The following is a 19,130-nucleotide window of genomic DNA, read 5'->3' as shown; positions in this document are numbered from 1 at the left end:
CCGACAATCTCATTCTTTGCAAATTATCACCAATACTACTCCGTATTGAGGGTTTCGAGTGTGGGGGAACTTGGCCTGAAGGTACTGCTTTTCTTCCCCCTCAAAGAACGATTTATTTGACAACAACACTCCGAGTATTTTCAGATCGAAGCACTAATACCATATATTACCGCGCAAGGTGAGTTTAGTACCAAGAATCTTGGCCTGAGGACACTGCACACAATACTCTGTAGCAGCAATACTCAGCATTATTCAGCATTAACCGGGATGCGCAATTTAGCCTGTTTATAATTCATTTAACGCAATGCGGAGTGCATAGTGTACATGTAAATAACCCCACACAGTGTATTTGATAATTTATCTCATTTTGACCATCTATACGGCCTCAGAAGCCAAGAAACAAATAACAACTTGACGTCATTCTCAGCAACTCCACTGTCTGAACACACGATACAAGCATGCCTTTGTCACTTAGACAAATGAGCCAGCCACTGACTAGATCTTGGCAACAAGCAAGCAAATTCTGAACCGCTATTTACTCGGAGGAATATTCCCCACACTTCACGAAGACCGTGGGGTAAACGGGGTCTGGAGTACCTTCAACTGGCCGCAATTCCCGAAGCTACCGCAACCTTGCACTTGGGCAATCCGAGGGCGCTCGGATTCCCGTGTCTTCTGCCGATGTTTAGCCATAAAGAAGGAAATCGTGCTTTTCTCTTCTAGACTTGGTAACCCATTATACCCTAGTCTGACTCTAAGAGTCATTTTTTGTATCTTTTAAGTTGAGGGTCCAGATATAGAGTTTCGAGTATGGATATTGACCACACAGGTGTCGTCGGACACTTCGGCTCTGGGGAACGGTACTCTACGCGGTGCTTCGGTATTGGTTGCATTTCCTTGCTCTAACCGGAGTAGTATACTCGGTGTCGCCGAGCTTATGCGTCGACTAGTTTTCCAGAGGAAACTAGGGTATACGGGGTACCGCTTGGCTTGAACCCGCGCTATGATACTCTGTATCAGATCCAAGTCGGCTACCAGATGGGCAAACTGCCGTATTCATGCAACATCTTCCTTGCGATTATTCAAAATGTACTATTTCCAATCAGCTTAACGTATTTTGTCTAAGCGTGGCCTGTGAAGAACGGAGGCAAAAGTGTACGCTGTGAGATGGGCCCATTATGGAAGTATCACACCATTAGCACACGATCATCATGCAAAACGTGCTAAAGACCTGGCAATGAAGAGTGATTCAGCATCACCACTGCAAGTATTCGCTCTAGATTGCCATCTCAACTTCAAGAATAGATAAGCCTCCTGATCAACAACCTCCTACTAATATTCTCAGAAGTTTAGCATTGCAAATGCGAACCTAGGCGAAATTCCAAAATAGCAGTAACTCAAATAACTCGCATCCTATTAATCCACCAACTAAGAAGGCCATGAATGGAGAGCACAATGATTGTTGATCCATACAGTAGTATACATAACTACACATAACCATCCAAACAACCCCCCCGAAAAGCGACTCCCAATTCAGTACACCATCACACAATGTAAATCCCAAAGCAATTGTCCCACATACCCACCTCACCCAGGAGCCCAAGACCGGGCAAAGATATCCGGCCGATACTCACTCCCCGAACTCGGCGAACTTCTCCCTCAAACCACCGTTTCTCAAAGTCTCCCTGACTAAGACCAATACCGACAGCTATTATCAACTTCCACTTGTAATTCCGATCCCGATTCTTCTCTGCTATATCGGACCGTACCATGACCCGACAACGGCAAAATAGCCTAAGTGGTTACGTATTCATGCTAAATACCGGCTAAGGTAGAATGGGTTCCATGGGATTTCCCGAAAAGCATCAAGATGACGGCCCGAGGCGGTCGGTGGAGCCGCGGTGAGTTGTCGGGCAATGGATATGTCATGGTTATAGCATTTGTGGAATATAGCTCCGGGTTCTGGAGATAGGTAAGGGGTTATGTAGGTTTGCCACGAGTCTTGACGTAAGGTTTTCTTTTGAGGCTCCTTTCGAGAATCACCGTGGAACCTTATACTGGGACTTGGTAGGGTTGTGTTGTGTTTGGTTATTTCCTCTAGCGGTGCTTACGTGTTGTTTGGTTGTATAGTTTGAACGGAACCGTGCTTTTGAGCTGGGTAGGTCCTGGTCATTGTCGGAAGTTTGGTTCAATCAATCACGCTGTTAAAATTAAGTTTGGTTCTCGGAGACATATACTGGTCAGAACCCATAGAAGTTAAGTACAATCTGCAAAATCCCTCACATGATAGTCGTCACAATCTGTTTCACAATATATACGTCAACTGCCCCTGCCATGCTCATCAGAGACAGCAGGGCTTTTCGGTCCTCGGGTATTTTATCAGAGCTTGGCTTCTCGTAGAGCTCCAAAAGAAGAACCATTAGATGGGCTGATGTCTGGAATCGCATCTGGGAGGTCAGAGTTCTCTCCATGTGCCAATCTGAACAATGGCTCCCAAACGGTGACAGCCCGCTTGGTGATATGCCCATTACCCATCTCGGGAAGATGATAATAGATCAGTTTATCTGCGGAGCATTCCAGCAGTTCGCCAGCCATGCCCGTTTCATCTTCTAAGAAGATTTGAACTGCGTCGAGGACCGTCTTCATCGGAGTCCGGCTAAAGGTCTCCAGGTTAGTGACCGCTCAAACATGAATAAGAATACGAAGAGAGGGAGATAGAGCGGCGAAACGGCTTTTGATGGGCAGAACCTACCATTCCGGTGCCACAGCCTCAATCATCTCAGGAGGAACAATGGGCGTGGCGACAATACCCGGCAAGACACAGTTGATATGGATATTATCCTTGGCCTTCAACACTGGCGCAACGCCACGAACAAATTGGTTGACTGCTGCCTTTGTCCCGCTGTATTCGGGATACGTTCTATGGGGGAAAATACCCCCGATACTGCCGGTCACCACAATCCTTCCGCCCGCCTCGGGCCTGTTGTGCCGCATAAAATGCGTTGCCAATACAGTGCCATATACGACACCTTTGAAATTTATATCGGTGCAGGAGAGGTCCGGCTCTGGAGGGACGTCCTCGACGCCTTTATCGCGCCGGTTAAGGAGATAAAGCGAAGACTGGTCACCTACGCCAGCGTTCGCGCACAGTGCATCAATTCTCCCCCATAACCGGAAAACCTTTCTAAAAACAGCAGCCTGGCTCTGATAGTCGCTGACATCTGCTTGGTAAAATCGTGCGTTCTCACCCAGGCTCTGCACAAGATCGTTTCCGGCTTGGGCTCGGCGGCCAACACAGGCGACTTTCCATCCACGTGAATGCAGGTCCCTGGCAATATCGGCTCCAATGCCAGACTAGCAGAAGAAAGATATGGAGTAAGTGCGTCTGCCATCCTTTATTGACTAAGTGAAGTACTTACAGTCGCGCCTGTTACAATGGCAACTGGAATATTCCTTGCGTTCATTTTCGTTGTAGGATATATGTGTGAGCGACAAAAATTGGGAGGACCAGCATTCAGACATTGTGCCACATGCTAAGAACCACTACTTTTAGTTAGGACTGCAAGCGCACACAAGTAGCTTCGGAGATATTAATTGATTGCTGGCTAGCCCATGCCCATTACCCGCAGTGGAGAAAGAGCCCTACGCGATGTGACTTAGTCTCTTTCCATAGCGGGTAGTCAGGGGGCGATGAAACAGGAGGGGGGGGGGGGGGAAGCCCAGCCAAAGTACAAGAAATCATATAAGAAACGTTGCTATAGCCGTTATTCTGGACAGTCAATGCCACACTCTTAGCAGTAAAGTGGCTTGCGGGTCAAAGCTCTTCCCCGCTGTCATAAATGGGGTCCTGTCAAGCGTCGTCCATCTAGCACTCTTGAACCGCTAACGGCGGATGAACCGAAGTAGCGCACGATCAGCACTCTCAGACATACAAGGAGATTGTCGGCTGATTGGCGGGTCCTTTACCACATGTCCCAGCATGTTCGATCAGTGGTTGAAATGGTGTGTTCAGGTTTAGAGACGGCATCATTGCTCTTGAAAGTATTATCAAGTTCATTGGTGAGGACAGGTCAGGCCACCGCGCTAAGACACCAAGCCACTCCCAACGGTGGTGAACCGTGTGGCCTAGCGGTGCCTTAACCCTCCATAATTAGTCAAGCCGAAAGTATATTCATTCGGGGTCTCGTTGCAATTCGTTCGAAGCATGCATCTCACAGTTTGTCCATGCATCATTAGTTCGACTTGAAAGAATGGCCCGGCGGGAGTCCTTCGAGTTGGGATCCATAGATGGGGTCTAGTACAAAATAAGGACGGGTAACGTGACATGACATCCCACCCATCAGGACAGGAGTCGAGTCGCTGGGTACTCCGTCTGTATATCCAAGCTACACTTCATTCTCCATATTGACTTCTAGTCCGATTTTCAATATGAGCATCCAGCATTATCCTTACATTGAACTAATAAAGCGAACAACTTAATGATTGAATGCAACATCCCCGCTACATATTAAAACATATATCACAAGGGGACGGTGGGCATCGTTGTCTCCACCAGTAAGTCTCCTTCCATAAATGTATACATGTATCATCGTTGGCTCTCGTATTTGCTGGTGTCATAAGCAACCAGCCTGTTTGTTATGATGCATCCGATTACATACAAACAAACGTACGAAACTCACACCGATAGTTCGCCCAGGGTGCCTGATTTTAGCATTCGTGACCAGTGGTTCACTAGCGGAATTCGTTCCGAACCAGGTTATCACCAATACATATCATAGCGTGGGTTAAATTGGACATTTGTTGGCCCCAAAGGGGGTCTCTGGTGGCACTGATCTCAGGTTTGTATGATGCGATATACTGCGATGATTTGTTCCTTTCACAATGACAAATAACATGCCTTAGAACCCTGGTCTGGTAAGAGCACGCTGGGAAAAATACGAGATGCTGTGCAGTCCTAGTTGCTATAAACTCGATTGAAGACGGCCATCGTTGCAGCAGTCGCTATTCCTCCAGCGATATAACCATCTACTTTTGGTGGGTCGACAGTAGCCGATTTTCAGTCGTGACTGGAGCCCCCTGATCGAGTTTCCGGCCCCCTGAAAGTGATGTACTTTGTCAAATAGCTTCCACAAAGACGAGGATGGGCCTGAAAATTTTGAGTTCTTGGTAGTGGCGGTCAATGAAACACGGATATCTTAACGATGATATCTGAGAGATAGAAACTAGTCACCGCTAATCTCGTCTAGGACCTGGAATAAAATCTGGTTTTGCACTCTGCATCCTTCGTCAGTTGTAAGGCCATTGCTAAAACCCGCCCAGAGCTTCTTCTGAATCTCTGCCATATCCAAGCCACGTCTGTTATGTTGCTTGATCAGCTCTTCCGCAATTGCGCAGAGAGTCGTATTGAGAACATCGTAGCTAGTGGGTCTTGAACCCGCTGCTGTATCAGGAAGACAACCACAAATGGACTGACGTTGATTGGGTACTTGTTGATTTAAAGTCACCTGAGGCTCGGTTTTTTGAGTGAGTCTTGTAGCATTCTGAGAAACGTCTGTCTTTGATAAGCCGCCTAAGTCCTCTGCGTGGGGAGCCTTGGAATCCGTCTGGCACCTAGGTAAGGAAGGCGGACTCCGACAATTCTTCTGATGAGTTTGCACGTCTAGGGACTGTCTTAGAGCGGGAATGGCAACCTTCTGAGCCGTGTTTGGGTCCTCAACTGCCTGAACGTATTCTGCAATGATTTCGGCAGGTATCTCCAAGCGAGAAAAAAGAAGTCTCAAGCCCCTGTTTTCAGCTTCCAGCTTCTGAACAGCCAGTCTATGTTCAACATCTTTTTGATGGGCTTGTTCTTGGAGAGCTACCAGCTTCTGCTCCAAGCCACGGATGTGCTCCTGCTTCCTAGCACGGCTCTTGCGCTGGTTTTCTCGAACTCGAGCAAGTTTATCAATTTTCTAGCAACGGGGTCAGACAACTCAGTCACTGACTGGGCGACACTAGATCTCCGGGGCTTCAACCTTTTGATTAACATTATCCATGACTCATTTGAAGCAGCTAAGCTGTATTGTTGGACTAGATATCATGCCTTTGAGGAAAGAATATTACAGTGCTGAATGGTTCCACAGACAGGAGACTTTACGGCAAAAAGCCCATATCGACACGTGACAGCGGACGGCGTAATCGCAAATAAATTAGCTTCAGGGTCCACCCGACCGGAACGGTAGTTAAAATAAGATCTCCCTCGGCACATCATTTCTTTGACCAGATCAGGGAAAGGCACTTCGGCTTGCTTAAAGTGATTAAGACAATGAGCTATCACTGGGTCCAGTGGAGCAGCACATCATAATAGTGGTGTTTTGCCGCAGCTTGCGGCAGAAAATCCCCAACCAAGTGGAGATGAAGGTCAATAGCTGGTTCGAACCACTGTTCCCTCCGTCGAATGCGTAACAAGATCCATAAGTCATTCGAGTTAACCAACACTCAAATGGGGAATCGAATCGGGAGGAGTGGCGCCTTCTGCACAACGTCATTAGCCGTCAGTTCGCTGCTTGCTTATTCATTCAAGGGCGAACAATAGTCGCACTACTCCTTCCTCTTTCTCACCGATTCCTAGACGGCTTCTGTCTCACGCTTTCTAAGCTCGTATTGACTGCAAATTCACTGTTTGGGCGGGTGTCACTTTCATGTGTACCAAACCACCGCGATTCTCTTGTAGCTATGGTTTCTACGCGACACCATCCCCGCGACTTTCCGCCTCCATCAACGGGAAAGGCCTCCTCGCCATCTAACAACAGCAATGGCACTACGAATAGATGGGTACACGCCCCATCGACTGCGATCATCATCTGGCTCGTCGTGTCAGTCCCGGTAGTTATCTGGGATGCAGGCTATGTGTTGCTCCGGCCGCATAGCATGCCAGGCAACAAATTGCATTTCCCTATCTGGATTCCTTATGCGCGGTATGGAGCAATCGACTATATCTACGGCTGGCCGGCGTTCAATGCTCGGAACGGTTTCCCAGCAGCACAAACAGTCTTGAACCTTGTGGAATGTATCGGGTACATCTATTACCTCTGGATGGTGTATAGGCACGGAGTCTCATCGTCGGGCGGTCGCGGGCAGCGCAAAACTAAAAAGGGGCTTATGTGGATGTTGAGGACCGAGAAGGTGGTCTCTGGACGAACTGGAGCCACTGCCCTTCTAGTCGCGTACAGCGCATCTCTTGCGACTCTCAGCAAGACTGTTCTCTACTGTGAGTTTTGAAGATAAGAGTCGCCTATATCAGGTACTTGTGCTTACAAGGATCCTAGTGCTGAACGAGGTTTTCTCCGGCTTTGATAATATAGGACATAACGATGCTATAACTCTGATCTTTCTGTGGATTATACCAAAGTAAGCTTTCTGTGTCATTATCTCACTTCGTTTGCTTATAGGTGGGCCAGTGGTCTTTGGATTATTTTCCCTGGTTACAATAGTTATATCTTGGGCGCGGAAATCGTGGCTTCCCTTGAAAGCGCCGTGCCACGCCAGCGTGTTGGACGATCTAAGTTGTAGTAGGATCCGTTGTCGGAACGGCATTTATGCGGGGGACTGTTACATGACATGCCACGCGTGGAACATGAATCGCAGCCGACCAAAGCATCTTTGGATGTGATTGTTCGACGAGTGATCTAGTATGGCGCTGACGTTTAATCTTAGATATGCACAGTCGGATTGCGAATGTAATAGAAAGAGTTCTGCAACAGGGTCCGGGCGAGGATCACGCTAATGTCAAGCTCAGCACCCTTTTAAGTATTAAGTATATCCCCCAGGGTGGATGACTATCTTGCCGAATACGGAGTATGTTCGAAGTATAGTGTGGGGTATTAACCTGGCACAGTAGATAATGGACCGTAATGTCACCGCAAGGGTTTTATAACCATTGTCGAAGGAGGTGGGAAATGTCCCGGACTACTGAAGGAGTTTGTACATGTCACCGCCTGAATTGTCAGGCGACCAATCCATCATTAGATAGTCGATGATAGATTCAAATAGTAGCGGTAGTAGTATAAGGTGAGGATCCACAACCAACGATTCCGTTTTCATATTTGAACTATTTGAAGTAAAAAAAAAAAGGGAGAAGAAGTCACCAACCAATATGATACAGAGGAACCATTTTCCTGGGACCCGATCCAAAGAATGTTTGGTTCACCCAATGATCGTCTCCGCATATAACTGAAAATGACCCTCAGAAGACGGGGTTAAGACGCCCATTAAATCCAGATTCGATGATTCCTCGCGACTCTTAGCTGCATTAAGCCTGGTACCAAGAGGAGTTTAGTCTCCAACTCTTTCTTTCTCCTCCGCTTTTTCGTTTGACTCTCTTTACAGCAAAATAATCCCTCAACCTCTGGCGAACGCCCGTAGTGAGCCCGAGTTAGTTGCGGACAGAACTCGGGGCCGTCGCCAACAACATTAATAATCCCCAGCATGACGACGGCCAGCAATGCCAAGCCGCCACCGACCGACCCTCAATCTTCCCCATACCCACCAGAAGCGACCGCCTCATCCCGCAATTTTGTCCCGTCATTCTCCCGAGACCAAGACGAGATCTCTTGGACCTCTCCCCAATCGACTTCCTCCGGTATACCGAACGATGACCCGCGCCTGGCTCTTGGGGTACCTCCACCCGTCATGATCCCGCCCGAGTCCGACGAATCCCCCTTGGCCTCCTCCGCAGGCCTCACCTTGGGGCACGACGATATCGCCCTTCCCGACGATATCGACACGCACAGCCGAGCCAGTTCACGCGACCCCGGGAGCGTCCAAACCGGAGGCGATATCAGTACTATTCTAGAGGGCGGATACGACCATCACCCCGACGACGGGAAAGGAGATTCCGTGAATGGTGAGCAAAGAAACGAAAAACCAGCGTGGAGCGAAATGAAGACAAAGGCTGGGAAGGAGCGAAAGCGCCTCCCCTTGGCGTGTATCGCATGTAGGAGGAAAAAGATTCGATGTTCGGGCGAGAAGCCCGCGTGCAAACACTGCTCGCGCTCGCGGATTCCCTGCGTATATAAAGTCACCACCCGGAAGGCAGCGCCTCGGACAGATTATATGGCAATGCTAGATAAACGGCTGAAGAGAATGGAAGATCGCGTTATTAAGACCATCCCGAAGGAAGAGACGAGGGATATGGCAGCCATCGGACGATCCGTGGTTCGGCCTCCCCAACCAGGGCAGGCCTCGAAGAGCCAGAAGAAGCGGTCAGCCGACGAAGCTTTTGCGAATGAGATGGACGAGTGGGCTCGTGGAGAGCGCAAAGCTTCACTGGATATATTCCCAATGCGCCGGGAAAGTAAGATTAACGATGTAACTGGTTTGATGACTGAAGGGGCAGAATTTTTACCCTCGTTAGAGATTCAAGAACATCTAGCGGAAGTTTTCTTTGATTGTGTCTATGGGCAGTCTTACCTCCTGCTCCACAAACCCAGCTTTATGCGCCGATTGAAGGCCAGGACTGTTCCACCAGCTTTGATCCTGGCTGTTTGCGCCGTATCGGCTCGATTTTCAACTCATCCACAACTTAACTCCGAACCGCCTTTTCTACGCGGAGAGAATTGGGCAAACCCAGCCGCTGCAATAGCTTTAAGCCGCCACGACGCCCCCAACATTACTATTCTGACCGTCTTCTTGCTGCTGGGTCTTCATGAGTTTGGAACTTGCCATGGTGGTCGAAGTTGGTCTTTCGGGGGTCAGGCGTTGCGGATGGCATACGCTCTTCAACTGCATAATGAACTCGATGAAGACCCGCTATTGAGCCAGACCAATGGTGGCGGGTCCCAGCTCAGCTTCACTGATCGGGAGATTAGAAGACGTACCATGTGGGCGTGCTTCATGATGGACCGTTATAACTCGTCTGGAAGTCAACGTCCACCTATTGGAAACGAAAAATTTATACAGATACAACTGCCGATCAAAGAGTCGCATTTTCAGATGGAAATCCCGGGACCAACGGAGGACCTGGATGGAAATGTTCCCAATCCAGTTCCGGAAGACGTTGGCCAGCTGTCAAACGCGAAGGACAACATGGGAGTGTCTGCCTATATAATTCGCGCCATAGTATTATGGGGGCGTATCGTGGACTATCTGAATCTAGGAGGAAAGAAGAAGGATGTTCATCCACTGTGGTCACCCGAGTCGGGGTATACGCGCCTCAAACGACAGATTGAGGAGTTTTCTGCATCTCTTCCAAGCCATTTAGCATTCACTTATGAGAACCTCCAGATTCATGCGGCTGACAGGATCGCCAACCAGTTTCTCTTTCTGCATATAATCATTCATCAGAACATGCTATTCTTAAACCAGTTTGCCATTCCTTTATCACCGGGAGGGCGCCCCCCGCGGGATATGCCCAAGGCTTTCTTGAGCAACGCTGGACGGGCCGCGGTAGAGGCGGCCCACCATATCTCTGTGCTGATCGATCGCGCTTCAGCATACCCTCTTACCGTTCCCTTTGCTGGATATTGTGCATACTCAGCCAGCACAGTACATATCTGGGGTATCTTTTCCAAGAATTCCCAGCTCGAGGCTCGGTCAAAGGAAAACCTACGGCATACTTATAGATATCTAAACAAGATGAAGAAATATTGGGGTATGTTCCATTACATGGTGGAAAGCGCTAAGGATCGATACCGGCAGTTTGCAGATGCTGCGATTAAGGGGTCGGTTGTCACCCAGAACGGCAGTCAGATCAGCGCAATGTTTCAGTATGGTGACTGGTTCGACAAGTATCCTCATGGTGTGTCGAGGATGCATTGGGAGGACCCGAACGCTCAAAAGAAGAATAAGACCGACGAAGCCGTGATGAGCCAGAAGCCCGACCTTCAAAGCGTCGAGGACTTCTTTGCCAGTCTATCCCCTACACCACAGCCCAGCGTGTCAGGCCGTCAGCATTCCAAGAAGGACAGCAGAGGCGAAAGTCTGTCTGACATGGGTCAGCCAACCTCTCAACCCATGGTTGACATAAACACTCCAGGGATGATGAACACACCGGGAGCCGGGTTCCCGCAGCCCGCACTGTTCAACCAAGCTCGTGGGCAACTGTACGGCCAGTATCCGTTCGACTTCCCCGTTCCAGCCGACCAACTACCCCAACTCGACCGACAGTTTGTTTACGGCTCCTTTGGCGGTCTCGATCCCTCCACCAATTTCATGCCATCGGAAAATCCGCCCATATCCACCGTAAACGGCTCAGAGCCCTCCCCAGCAACAGCCCCAGACAACTCCGCCATCTTCCCAGGCCAACTAGACCCCAACGCCCCCGCCGGGGTAGGCGAGTACTATCAACCAAGCGCCTGGTTCCTCCCCTTCAACCTAGACCCCGTCAGCGCAGGCGTCGGCCTCGACCCAAGCCCCGCACAAGTCCCCGGCAGCGGAACCCCGGATATGTCCACCTTCAATGGCGGGAACATGCCCATGGGCACATTTGACATGGGAATGGCGAGCGTGAATCGAGGACCCCAGATGAACGAATAACGGAGGGTACCAACGGCGCTTGATATTAGACTTAACGGCGGCATTTTTCTTTTTTCTTGGGGGGTTTTTCTTTTGGCTTTTCTTGCGGGATCCTCTTGGCGAGTTTTTGTAAGGGTTGGTTTGGCAAAAAGAGATGGTTGGAGTTTTGATTATGATCTCTTGATATCTGTACGGTGGTCTTATGTGTATATTTTCCTGGGGTTTAGGGAATATTAATCTCTTCTGATGGGGTGGGTTTCTTTTGTTGGTTTTATAACTTGGATTAGGGTCATGGCAGGTGGTTCAGATATGAGGTGTCATTTGGGGATAAGTATTTATCCTATGCCGAGTAGTAAAGAACATTATCTAGTACATCCCACATCTAGAACTGGAAATACAAAGAAAAGAAGACTGTTCCTTATCTGTAAAAGCCGAGACTAATTATACAATAGGCCAACAGGCGCAAACAAAAACAAAACAAAAAGAAGTGCATCATCCGTGAATCGAACACGGGCCTCATCGATGGCAACGATGAATTCTACCACTAGACCAATGATGCTAGTTCACATCTTTCTGATAAAATACTTAATAAATAATCCAAGATCTATTGCCAAAACATCATAACGACTGGTCCATTACTGACTACTGGACCGAAAGACTGACCCGGAATATCCTAAACAATTCATGATCCGCTACATTGGGGAAGTAAGATAGTATTGGTGCTAATGATAGTCTGTTGTAGATACATAAGGTTGTTAGGTGCATTATTAGTTGTATTCCAAGGCTACGTACTCCGTAGTTTGGGATGTGCGGTCTTCGGATACAATATTTTACACTGTATCTACTCAGTAAATGACTCTGTATACTCTGTACACCAGGATCGACTCCATAATTCAATATGAGACCTTGTCGGCAGAGGGAATGCTAGAGCGATTATCATATCCGTGTTTGGAAGCGAAGGAATCCATAGCGCCAATGACCCGTATTCGTAACAGTCCAGGAAAATCTTACATCCAACATGTAATACAGCGAAATCAGACATGACAATCATGTAACGGAACAGACACAGCAGAAAGCAAAGCAAGGGGAGATGCGACGATCATAAATTCTTAATCTTCCCATTCTTCGTCCAGTTGATCTATCAGTCGATTTTCGGCATCGACATCTCTTCCAGAATTTCTCCGCCCGCCGATCGCGCCGATGAACCCGCCGCGCTGGCTGCCGCTGCGGATGTGGCCGAGAGCCGGCGATCGTTTGAACCGGAACACGCGGCCTAGGGAGGAACCGAGAATGGTGAACATGTCCTAGTTACGCTTGCTGGTTAGCGATGGTTCCCAAGGGCGCCCTGGTTTAGGCATATGGGAAAGGCACAAGTGGAAGGAACCCGGCTAAACAATAGAACTATATAATGAAGTCGTTGATGTCCAACATTCAAGGGCTAATCACAAGAGCAGATCCTGCTGCTGTACACAGAAAACCACGGTTTACCCATGTTCAACATAGGTCTAAATGATTATATAGCAAACAAGAGATAGGAAGAACATAGACCAGATGCTAAAAGTACCGACTCCCTCGATGTAATTGAGCTCTAGACCAGCCAAAGCGGCATTCAATCCATCCTCGAAATTGGTAGCTTCGCATTGTTGAACTCCTTGTAGGAACCTCGATCATGGCGGCGCGCTCTGGACTGAGCCCGCCGAAACGGTATCAATGCGAGTATACTTACTTTTACAAAGTCGAACATGCCCGCCCAGAGACTGTAGTTTGGGCACTGTCTCCAACCGCGTTGGTGCATGACTGTCCGCTGATAAGCGCAGCCACCAACAAGGTACGCGACGACGGCGATCAATGCACTACAGAACGGTGTTAATCCTTTCTGATTTCTTCCATGTAAGGCCCATCGGATAGGTACTCACATCACACCGAATACACCGGCTGGGCCAAGGCCTTGGCCGTCGGCCGGGGCGACGGCACCACAGGCGGCAGAGCTTCGGACTTCAAAGAAGTATGTGCACTGGTCCATAGTGCCAACAAAGGATGCGGTCGCCTGATGTGCTGGAGCGTCGCGATCGCAAAGGAACGACATAATTGTCGATTTGGTGCGCGAGGCATTTCCGATAAGTTCCCCAGCACACGGTGAGCCATCAGTGTAATTCAGAACCAGCTTGCGGCCCCGGAAAAATGGCTCAGACGCTTGTTGCCTAAGAGCAAGTTAGCCCGTGTCCCCTCTAGTTTAGACGGTCACAACCCGCATACAACGTACCCGATAGAATAGACCTTGCCCTCCTTCTCATAATATGCACTGACATTCTGCCACCTTGCGCGGTCGACCCCCACCACATCTTTAATATTCTCCACCACCGGAGCGCAAACGTTTATCGTGAAGTTTGCATGGTAGTCATGACCCTTGGCATGCCAGCTCTCATCGCGGACGTTTCCACGAAGCTTTTCGTCCTTCGTCTTCGGTGGGGATAGAGAGATTGAATTCAGGTCGTAGTAGAAACCGGTAGTCGGGGAGCGTGCCACACAGGGCGGTAAGGCATTTGAGCCTTTTGAATCCGAGGCAGCATAGACGGAAGTATGGGGTGCGGAGAGAAGGAGGAGGAATCCAAGCAACGACGTAGCCAGCGACTTCATGATGGGAGATAAATCCCGCAGGGAGGCGGGATGACTAGCGATAACAATAGTATAAGAAAAGGACCGAGATCGCCGAAGACAAATTTGGCAAGGAAAGAAAGTCCGGTGAGATGTGGATAAATGGGAAAGAATGAATTACGAAAGAGGGTGATTAACGGTGGGAGAGAGACTGAGAGAGGAACCGAGGAAGGAGACGTAAGATGTTGAATCTGTGGTGGTTCTCCAACAATAGACTTCAAACTGCGGAGACAACAAAAGCAAAAGGAACAAAAGGAACAAAACGCAAAAAGTGTCCGCGGCTCCCGTCGGCCACCAATCATCCGGCTCAGACGATTAACCTTCTTTTTTCAAGATACACTCTCCTATTTACAGATAAATACCTTCTACCCAGTCATTGAAGAAGCCCACAGCTTTCTACCTCTTCTACAGTTCTATCTGTGGGTTTCTTTGGCCTCCGCGCGACCGGTCAACAACTCTGCGTCACTGTTAAACCCCCGTGGACCCTCCGAATTTCAGTCGCATCATGGCGCCGAAGAAGAATTCCAAGACCAAAGTCCCGATACAGCCCGTTCCCGAAAAACGGGGTTATGAATTCTTAGGCCCGTATGTTGTTTCAAGAGTGTCGCAGCCATGAACCTAAGAATTGACCTTTTAACAGTCCCGGCGCGTTTGCCTTTGTGACCTGCCTTCCGACTCTCATCTACGCTTTCACCTTCTTATGTAACGATGTTTCCGGCTGCCCTGCTCCCTCGCTGCTCAATCCGTCGACCTTGTCCCTGGACCAGTTAAAGGCGGAGGTTGGTTGGCCCCAAGATGGCCTTAACGGGTTCTTCGACGCTCGCGTGACCCTGTGGGTGTTGAGCTATTACCTCCTCAGCCTGGTCTTGTACGTGTTCCTACCTGGCGAGGAGGTCGAGGGTACGGAATTGGCCTGCACAGGAAGGCTTCGATACAAGTTCAACGGTATGGATATGGTGTTGGATGCTTGAATGCTATCGGCTGACCCATTGACAGCTTTCCCCTCCGCCGTGTTGATCCTCTCCGGTTTGGCTCTGGGCACATACGTCTACGGTGCGGACTTCGCCGTGTGGACTTTTCTTTGGGATAATTACGTGCAGGTCATTACGGCAAACTTGGTGATTTGCACAGCGATCGCGGTCTTTGTTTATGTGAGGAGCTTCTCCATTCCCGCGCCTGGTCAACTCAACCCCGAACTTAGACAATTGGCACCAGGTGGCCATTCTGGCAATGCCCTGTATGATTTCTTCATCGGCCGAGAACTCAATCCTCGAGTGCAGTTGCCTATTCCCTTCGTCAGCGAAGCTTCACGGACGATTGACATAAAAGTATGGTGTGAGATGCGGCCCGGTTTGCTTGGGTGGAACATCCTGAACCTGTCCAACATTGCCCGCCAGTACAGAACGTACGGCTATGTTACGGACTCGATCGTTCTTTCCACCGCATTCCAGCTCTTCTATGTTCTGGATGGTCTGTACATGGAACCAGCTGTCCTAACCACGATGGACGTGATCATGGATGGACTGGGTTTCATGCTCTCTTTCGGTGACATGGTGTGGGTCCCGTTCGTCTACAATTTCCAAACTAGGTATCTCGCGGTTCACCCCGTAGAGTTGGGTCTGAAGGGCATCCTGCTTATCTTGGCCGTAACTGGCGTGGGATACTCGATTTTCCGTGGGGCCAACAACCAGAAGAACCGCTTCCGGACGGACCCCAATGACCCCCGTGTGAAGCATATCAAATATATTGAGACAGCCAGTGGATCCAAGCTGATGACTTCCGGATGGTGGGGCATGGCGCGTCATATCAATTACTTGGGCGACTGGCTGATGTCGTGGGCATATTCACTGCCCACTGGATTTGCCGGCTATACTCTTATCGAAAGCATCAACCAGACTGGCGACGTGCAGAAGCGAGTTGTGCAGACTCCTGAGGTCCGTGGCTGGGGAATGATTTGCACCTACTTCTTCTTGATTTATTTCGGCGTCCTGCTTATCCATCGCGAAAGACGCGACGAAGAAAAGTGCAAGAGGAAGTACGGTGCGGATTGGGACCGCTATACGTCTCTTGTCCGCAGCCGCATCGTCCCTGGTATCTACTAGTCGGACTGTGTACTCTATGCTGGGGTTTTCCTAGTGTTGTTTCCGTTTACTTAGACCAAAAGTTCGGGATATGTTCGGATTAGATCCTGGACCCATACAGGTCGTTACGTTCTATGTATTCATAACTATTACTTTTTAATATGTACATTAACTAGAGCCAGGTCATGATATTCATTGCCATAAAATGCATCAATTGGGACAACGCTTTCGCTTCTTGGGATCAATCAGCACCTCCAACCCCCAATTCTCGTCCCCTAGATTGGGGATCCATCCACTCAACACTCTTCTAGCCTCTTGTATGGCACTTCTCCGTGCTTCGAGTGACTCGGTCAGAACCGTAGGCTCTTTCTTGAATTCCCGATATGTCGAGGCATCAGCAATCCGCTTTGTCACATCCAATTCCACGGACTGCCTTTCTTCCACACCGATCTCGGTGCCAGTTTCTTGATCATGATCATCCACACAAGATTGCACAATCTCTTTAGATAGGCCCCATAGCCTCGCCCTTGACAACGCAGAAGCGCCGCGTGCCAAGGGCTCCGACGCCCGATTCCCCTGTTTCACCCCATTGATAATGGTCTCATACAAACCCGTCCGAGAACCAGCTAATTTAGGCAACGACTTGGCACCATTATCCACCACACTAGGAACCAGCACAGACGAAGCCGCCGCCCAAACAGCAGAAATGACTGCAGGTTTAGTTCTCCTTGAAGCAGACGCTCCCATCGGATCCGACTTCCCAAACGCCCAAAGCTCCTCAACGAGCCCAGTAGGCACCGACAGGACCCTAAACGGTCGAAAACGCCATCCATACCCTCGCTCTTCCACTCCCTTCTTACCACCAGGGGACCAAAACCTCCCCTTAAGCTCTCGCATCCTCCCATCCTCCCCGAAACACCTCTCACACCCGACCCGACTAATCTCCTCCTCAGGCATAACAACCCCCTCGAGATAGGCATTCTCCGTCGTCGCCACAAGCAAACTACTCTCAAACGATAACAGCGACGAAACCTGCCTCAGAGCCAACTTATCCGAACACGACTTACTCCGCGTAGTTTCTGCATCCGCTCGAGATGGCTTCCGCCGCACAATCCCCAGTCGTGAGAAATGCGCCCTGCCGTCTAGAAGTTCCCCATCTCCGCCGTCTGGCGTTGTGGGAACTTCCCACGGAGTCGGGTCCTCCTGCGCTGCCATGCAGAGTTCCATGCTTGCGTCTCCGCATGGCGCACAGGTGCAGTACATGTAGATTTTCACATCTGGGTTGAGTTCAAATGGGGGTAATGTAATCGTTGAGTCATCGGGATCTTGTCGTCGTCGTCGGATATATGGAGAATAAGCCTCTTTCTCTTTCTCTTTCTCTTTTTCTTTCTCTTTCTTCTCATTAGACGTATCATCCTCAGATGAGGACCTCAGGCTCCGTCCCTGGGCCAGAAACCCCCGGCACTCGGATAAAAGCCAGTGATTAAATGCCCGAAGCGCGAGGACCTCAGCGTGCCAGTCATGGAGCACTAGTCCTTTACTTTTGGGGACTTGGGATGCTGAGAGACATTTTGCGCCGGATCTGTTCATCGTTAGTTGTAGTTCTGCCTTTCTTCTTCTTCTTCTTCTTCTTTTTTCTTTCTTGATCAGTAAGATAGTAAGAGAAGAGTAAAACATACGTAACAGCCACACAAGTCAATTCTTCATCAGGTGTATATTCTCCTAATAAAAGTCAGTATTATTAGATTCACCATTTCTCACATTCTATACAATATACACCACAAATCAAGTACAGAGAATAAAGCACCATGACATACCCTCACCCCCTCGACAAAAAAGTATAAGAGAAAAAGACTACATACCCTTCACAACAACAATCCCCGACATAGGAACCCACTCCCTCGTCCCATCAGACCGAATACTAGGCTTACTCCGAGCAGGCAAGCCATCAAAATGCGCATGGACTAAACTCGCAATTCGACTTGCCAACGGGGTTTTCGTTTCTGACTCTCCCATATCCGAATTCGGATCCAGATTCTATTACTCTATTTCCAAAGAAGAAAGAAAAAGAAAATAGACACTGTTATCCCACAAGAAACCACAAGATACAATACCCCACAAAATCTCTTATATATATATATCACGTGATCACAAATGTACAACATAATCCCGATAAAGAATCGCCGATAACCAACCCAACCTACCAAATCCAAAGCCAACCCCCCGAGAAACCAGAACACTACCACCACACCTCCAAATTTAAAAACAGCAGCGCAGAAATCCTACCAAAATGGCCGACAAGCTCCGCACACTCCAGAACCTCGAGGCCATGCAGGCTCGGTACGTAGGTACGGGTCACGCAGACACGACCAAGTACGAATGGACATCGAACATCATCCGTGACAGCTACGCTTCGTATATCGGACATCCGCCGATGTTGTCGTATATGGCTGTTGGAATGGGGGAGCCGAAGGAGAAGGTTCGGGCTATGTTTATTGAGAAGATGGTTAGGGGGGCTGGGAATCCGCCTGAGGTGAGTTTTCTCTTTCTCTTTTTCTTTTTTGGGGGTGTATAAGGGTGGCTTGTGTGTATATGTGAGTGAGTGAGTGCTGATTGTTGCTGTATATAGACGCAGGAGTGAATGGCTTGGGTTTTATGGGTGACTGTCTGTTGTGATCTTGTTATAATTGTTGGTTGTGGTGTCGAGGTATATTATTGACCACACTGCATTCGCTGAGACGGGGACTCTGCTTCATGGCTTGTGGGTTGATCTCGATATCAGCGCTGGTGTTGGCATTGAGTCATGGGTACTGCTTGATGCCGGTGAAATGCGGTCCGTTCACTGTTGCCCTTGATCGCTGGGAGTTATGGAGTATTTTATCTAGACGGCTCGGCGGGATT

At 49.1% G+C, this 19,130-nt stretch overlaps 8 protein-coding genes and 1 non-coding gene across 9 annotated transcripts; 4 read left to right on the top strand and 5 right to left on the bottom strand.

The window, feature by feature from the left end:
• Window positions 1–2,379: 2,379 nt before the first annotated feature.
• On the bottom strand, window positions 2,380–3,464 carry F9C07_11104 (uncharacterized protein; the record flags this gene model as incomplete). Its single annotated transcript, XM_041289199.1, has 3 exons — window positions 2,380–2,656; window positions 2,753–3,354; window positions 3,420–3,464. 3 exons carry the CDS (start codon window positions 3,462–3,464, stop codon window positions 2,380–2,382), a joined length of 924 nt encoding a protein of 307 aa, XP_041140069.1.
• A 1,758-nt stretch (window positions 3,465–5,222) lies between these two features.
• Window positions 5,223–6,035, bottom strand: F9C07_11103 (uncharacterized protein; the record flags this gene model as incomplete). Its single annotated transcript, XM_041289200.1, has 2 exons — window positions 5,223–5,951; window positions 6,015–6,035. 2 exons carry the CDS (start codon window positions 6,033–6,035, stop codon window positions 5,223–5,225), a joined length of 750 nt encoding a protein of 249 aa, XP_041140070.1.
• Window positions 6,036–6,714: 679 nt separating this feature from the next.
• F9C07_2102782 (uncharacterized protein) lies at window positions 6,715–7,551 on the top strand (the record flags this gene model as incomplete). Its single annotated transcript, XM_041289190.1, has 3 exons — window positions 6,715–7,249; window positions 7,308–7,389; window positions 7,431–7,551. The coding sequence occupies 3 exons, from the start codon at window positions 6,715–6,717 to the stop codon at window positions 7,549–7,551; spliced, it is 738 nt and encodes a 245-aa protein (XP_041140071.1).
• Window positions 7,552–8,466: 915 nt separating this feature from the next.
• Window positions 8,467–11,514, top strand: F9C07_11101 (putative C6 transcription factor; the record flags this gene model as incomplete). Its single annotated transcript, XM_041284488.1, has 1 exon — window positions 8,467–11,514. One exon carries the CDS (start codon window positions 8,467–8,469, stop codon window positions 11,512–11,514), a length of 3,048 nt encoding a protein of 1,015 aa, XP_041140072.1.
• Window positions 11,515–11,981: 467 nt separating this feature from the next.
• Window positions 11,982–12,052, bottom strand: F9C07_t53. Its single transcript has one exon. It is a non-coding gene; the product is annotated as a tRNA-Gly (tRNA).
• Window positions 12,053–12,602: 550 nt separating this feature from the next.
• Window positions 12,603–14,130, bottom strand: F9C07_11100 (putative vacuolar sorting receptor; the record flags this gene model as incomplete). Its single annotated transcript, XM_041289201.1, has 4 exons — window positions 12,603–12,797; window positions 13,220–13,346; window positions 13,410–13,694; window positions 13,757–14,130. 4 exons carry the CDS (start codon window positions 14,128–14,130, stop codon window positions 12,603–12,605), a joined length of 981 nt encoding a protein of 326 aa, XP_041140073.1.
• A 523-nt stretch (window positions 14,131–14,653) lies between these two features.
• F9C07_11099 (sterol reductase/lamin B receptor) lies at window positions 14,654–16,250 on the top strand (the record flags this gene model as incomplete). Its single annotated transcript, XM_041289191.1, has 3 exons — window positions 14,654–14,733; window positions 14,789–15,093; window positions 15,145–16,250. 3 exons carry the CDS (start codon window positions 14,654–14,656, stop codon window positions 16,248–16,250), a joined length of 1,491 nt encoding a protein of 496 aa, XP_041140074.1.
• Window positions 16,251–16,439: 189 nt separating this feature from the next.
• F9C07_11098 (putative tRNA-specific adenosine deaminase) lies at window positions 16,440–18,245 on the bottom strand (the record flags this gene model as incomplete). Its single annotated transcript, XM_041289202.1, has 3 exons — window positions 16,440–17,811; window positions 17,909–17,951; window positions 18,092–18,245. 3 exons carry the CDS (start codon window positions 18,243–18,245, stop codon window positions 16,440–16,442), a joined length of 1,569 nt encoding a protein of 522 aa, XP_041140075.1.
• Window positions 18,214–19,105, top strand: F9C07_1148451 (putative splicing factor 3B subunit 10). Its single transcript, XM_041284489.2, has 2 exons — window positions 18,214–18,762; window positions 18,859–19,105. Exons 1-2 carry the CDS (start codon window positions 18,520–18,522, stop codon window positions 18,868–18,870), a joined length of 255 nt encoding a protein of 84 aa, XP_041140076.1. The 5' UTR covers window positions 18,214–18,519; the 3' UTR covers window positions 18,871–19,105.
• The last annotated feature ends 25 nt before the right edge of the window (window positions 19,106–19,130 follow it).

Source organism: Aspergillus flavus, chromosome 1 (assembly GCF_009017415.1).
Source record: "Aspergillus flavus chromosome 1, complete sequence".
NCBI lineage: Eukaryota > Fungi > Ascomycota > Eurotiomycetes > Eurotiales > Aspergillaceae > Aspergillus > Aspergillus flavus.
The sequence above is the reverse complement of the archived record's forward strand: the minus strand, read 5'-3'. Positions and strand labels throughout refer to the sequence as shown.

What these genes read in the sequence shown, in the direction of transcription:
- F9C07_1148451 (XM_041284489.2), top strand. Translation starts at nt 18,520, where the DNA reads ATGGCCGACAAGCTCCGCACACTCCAGAACCTCGAGGCCATGCAGGCT.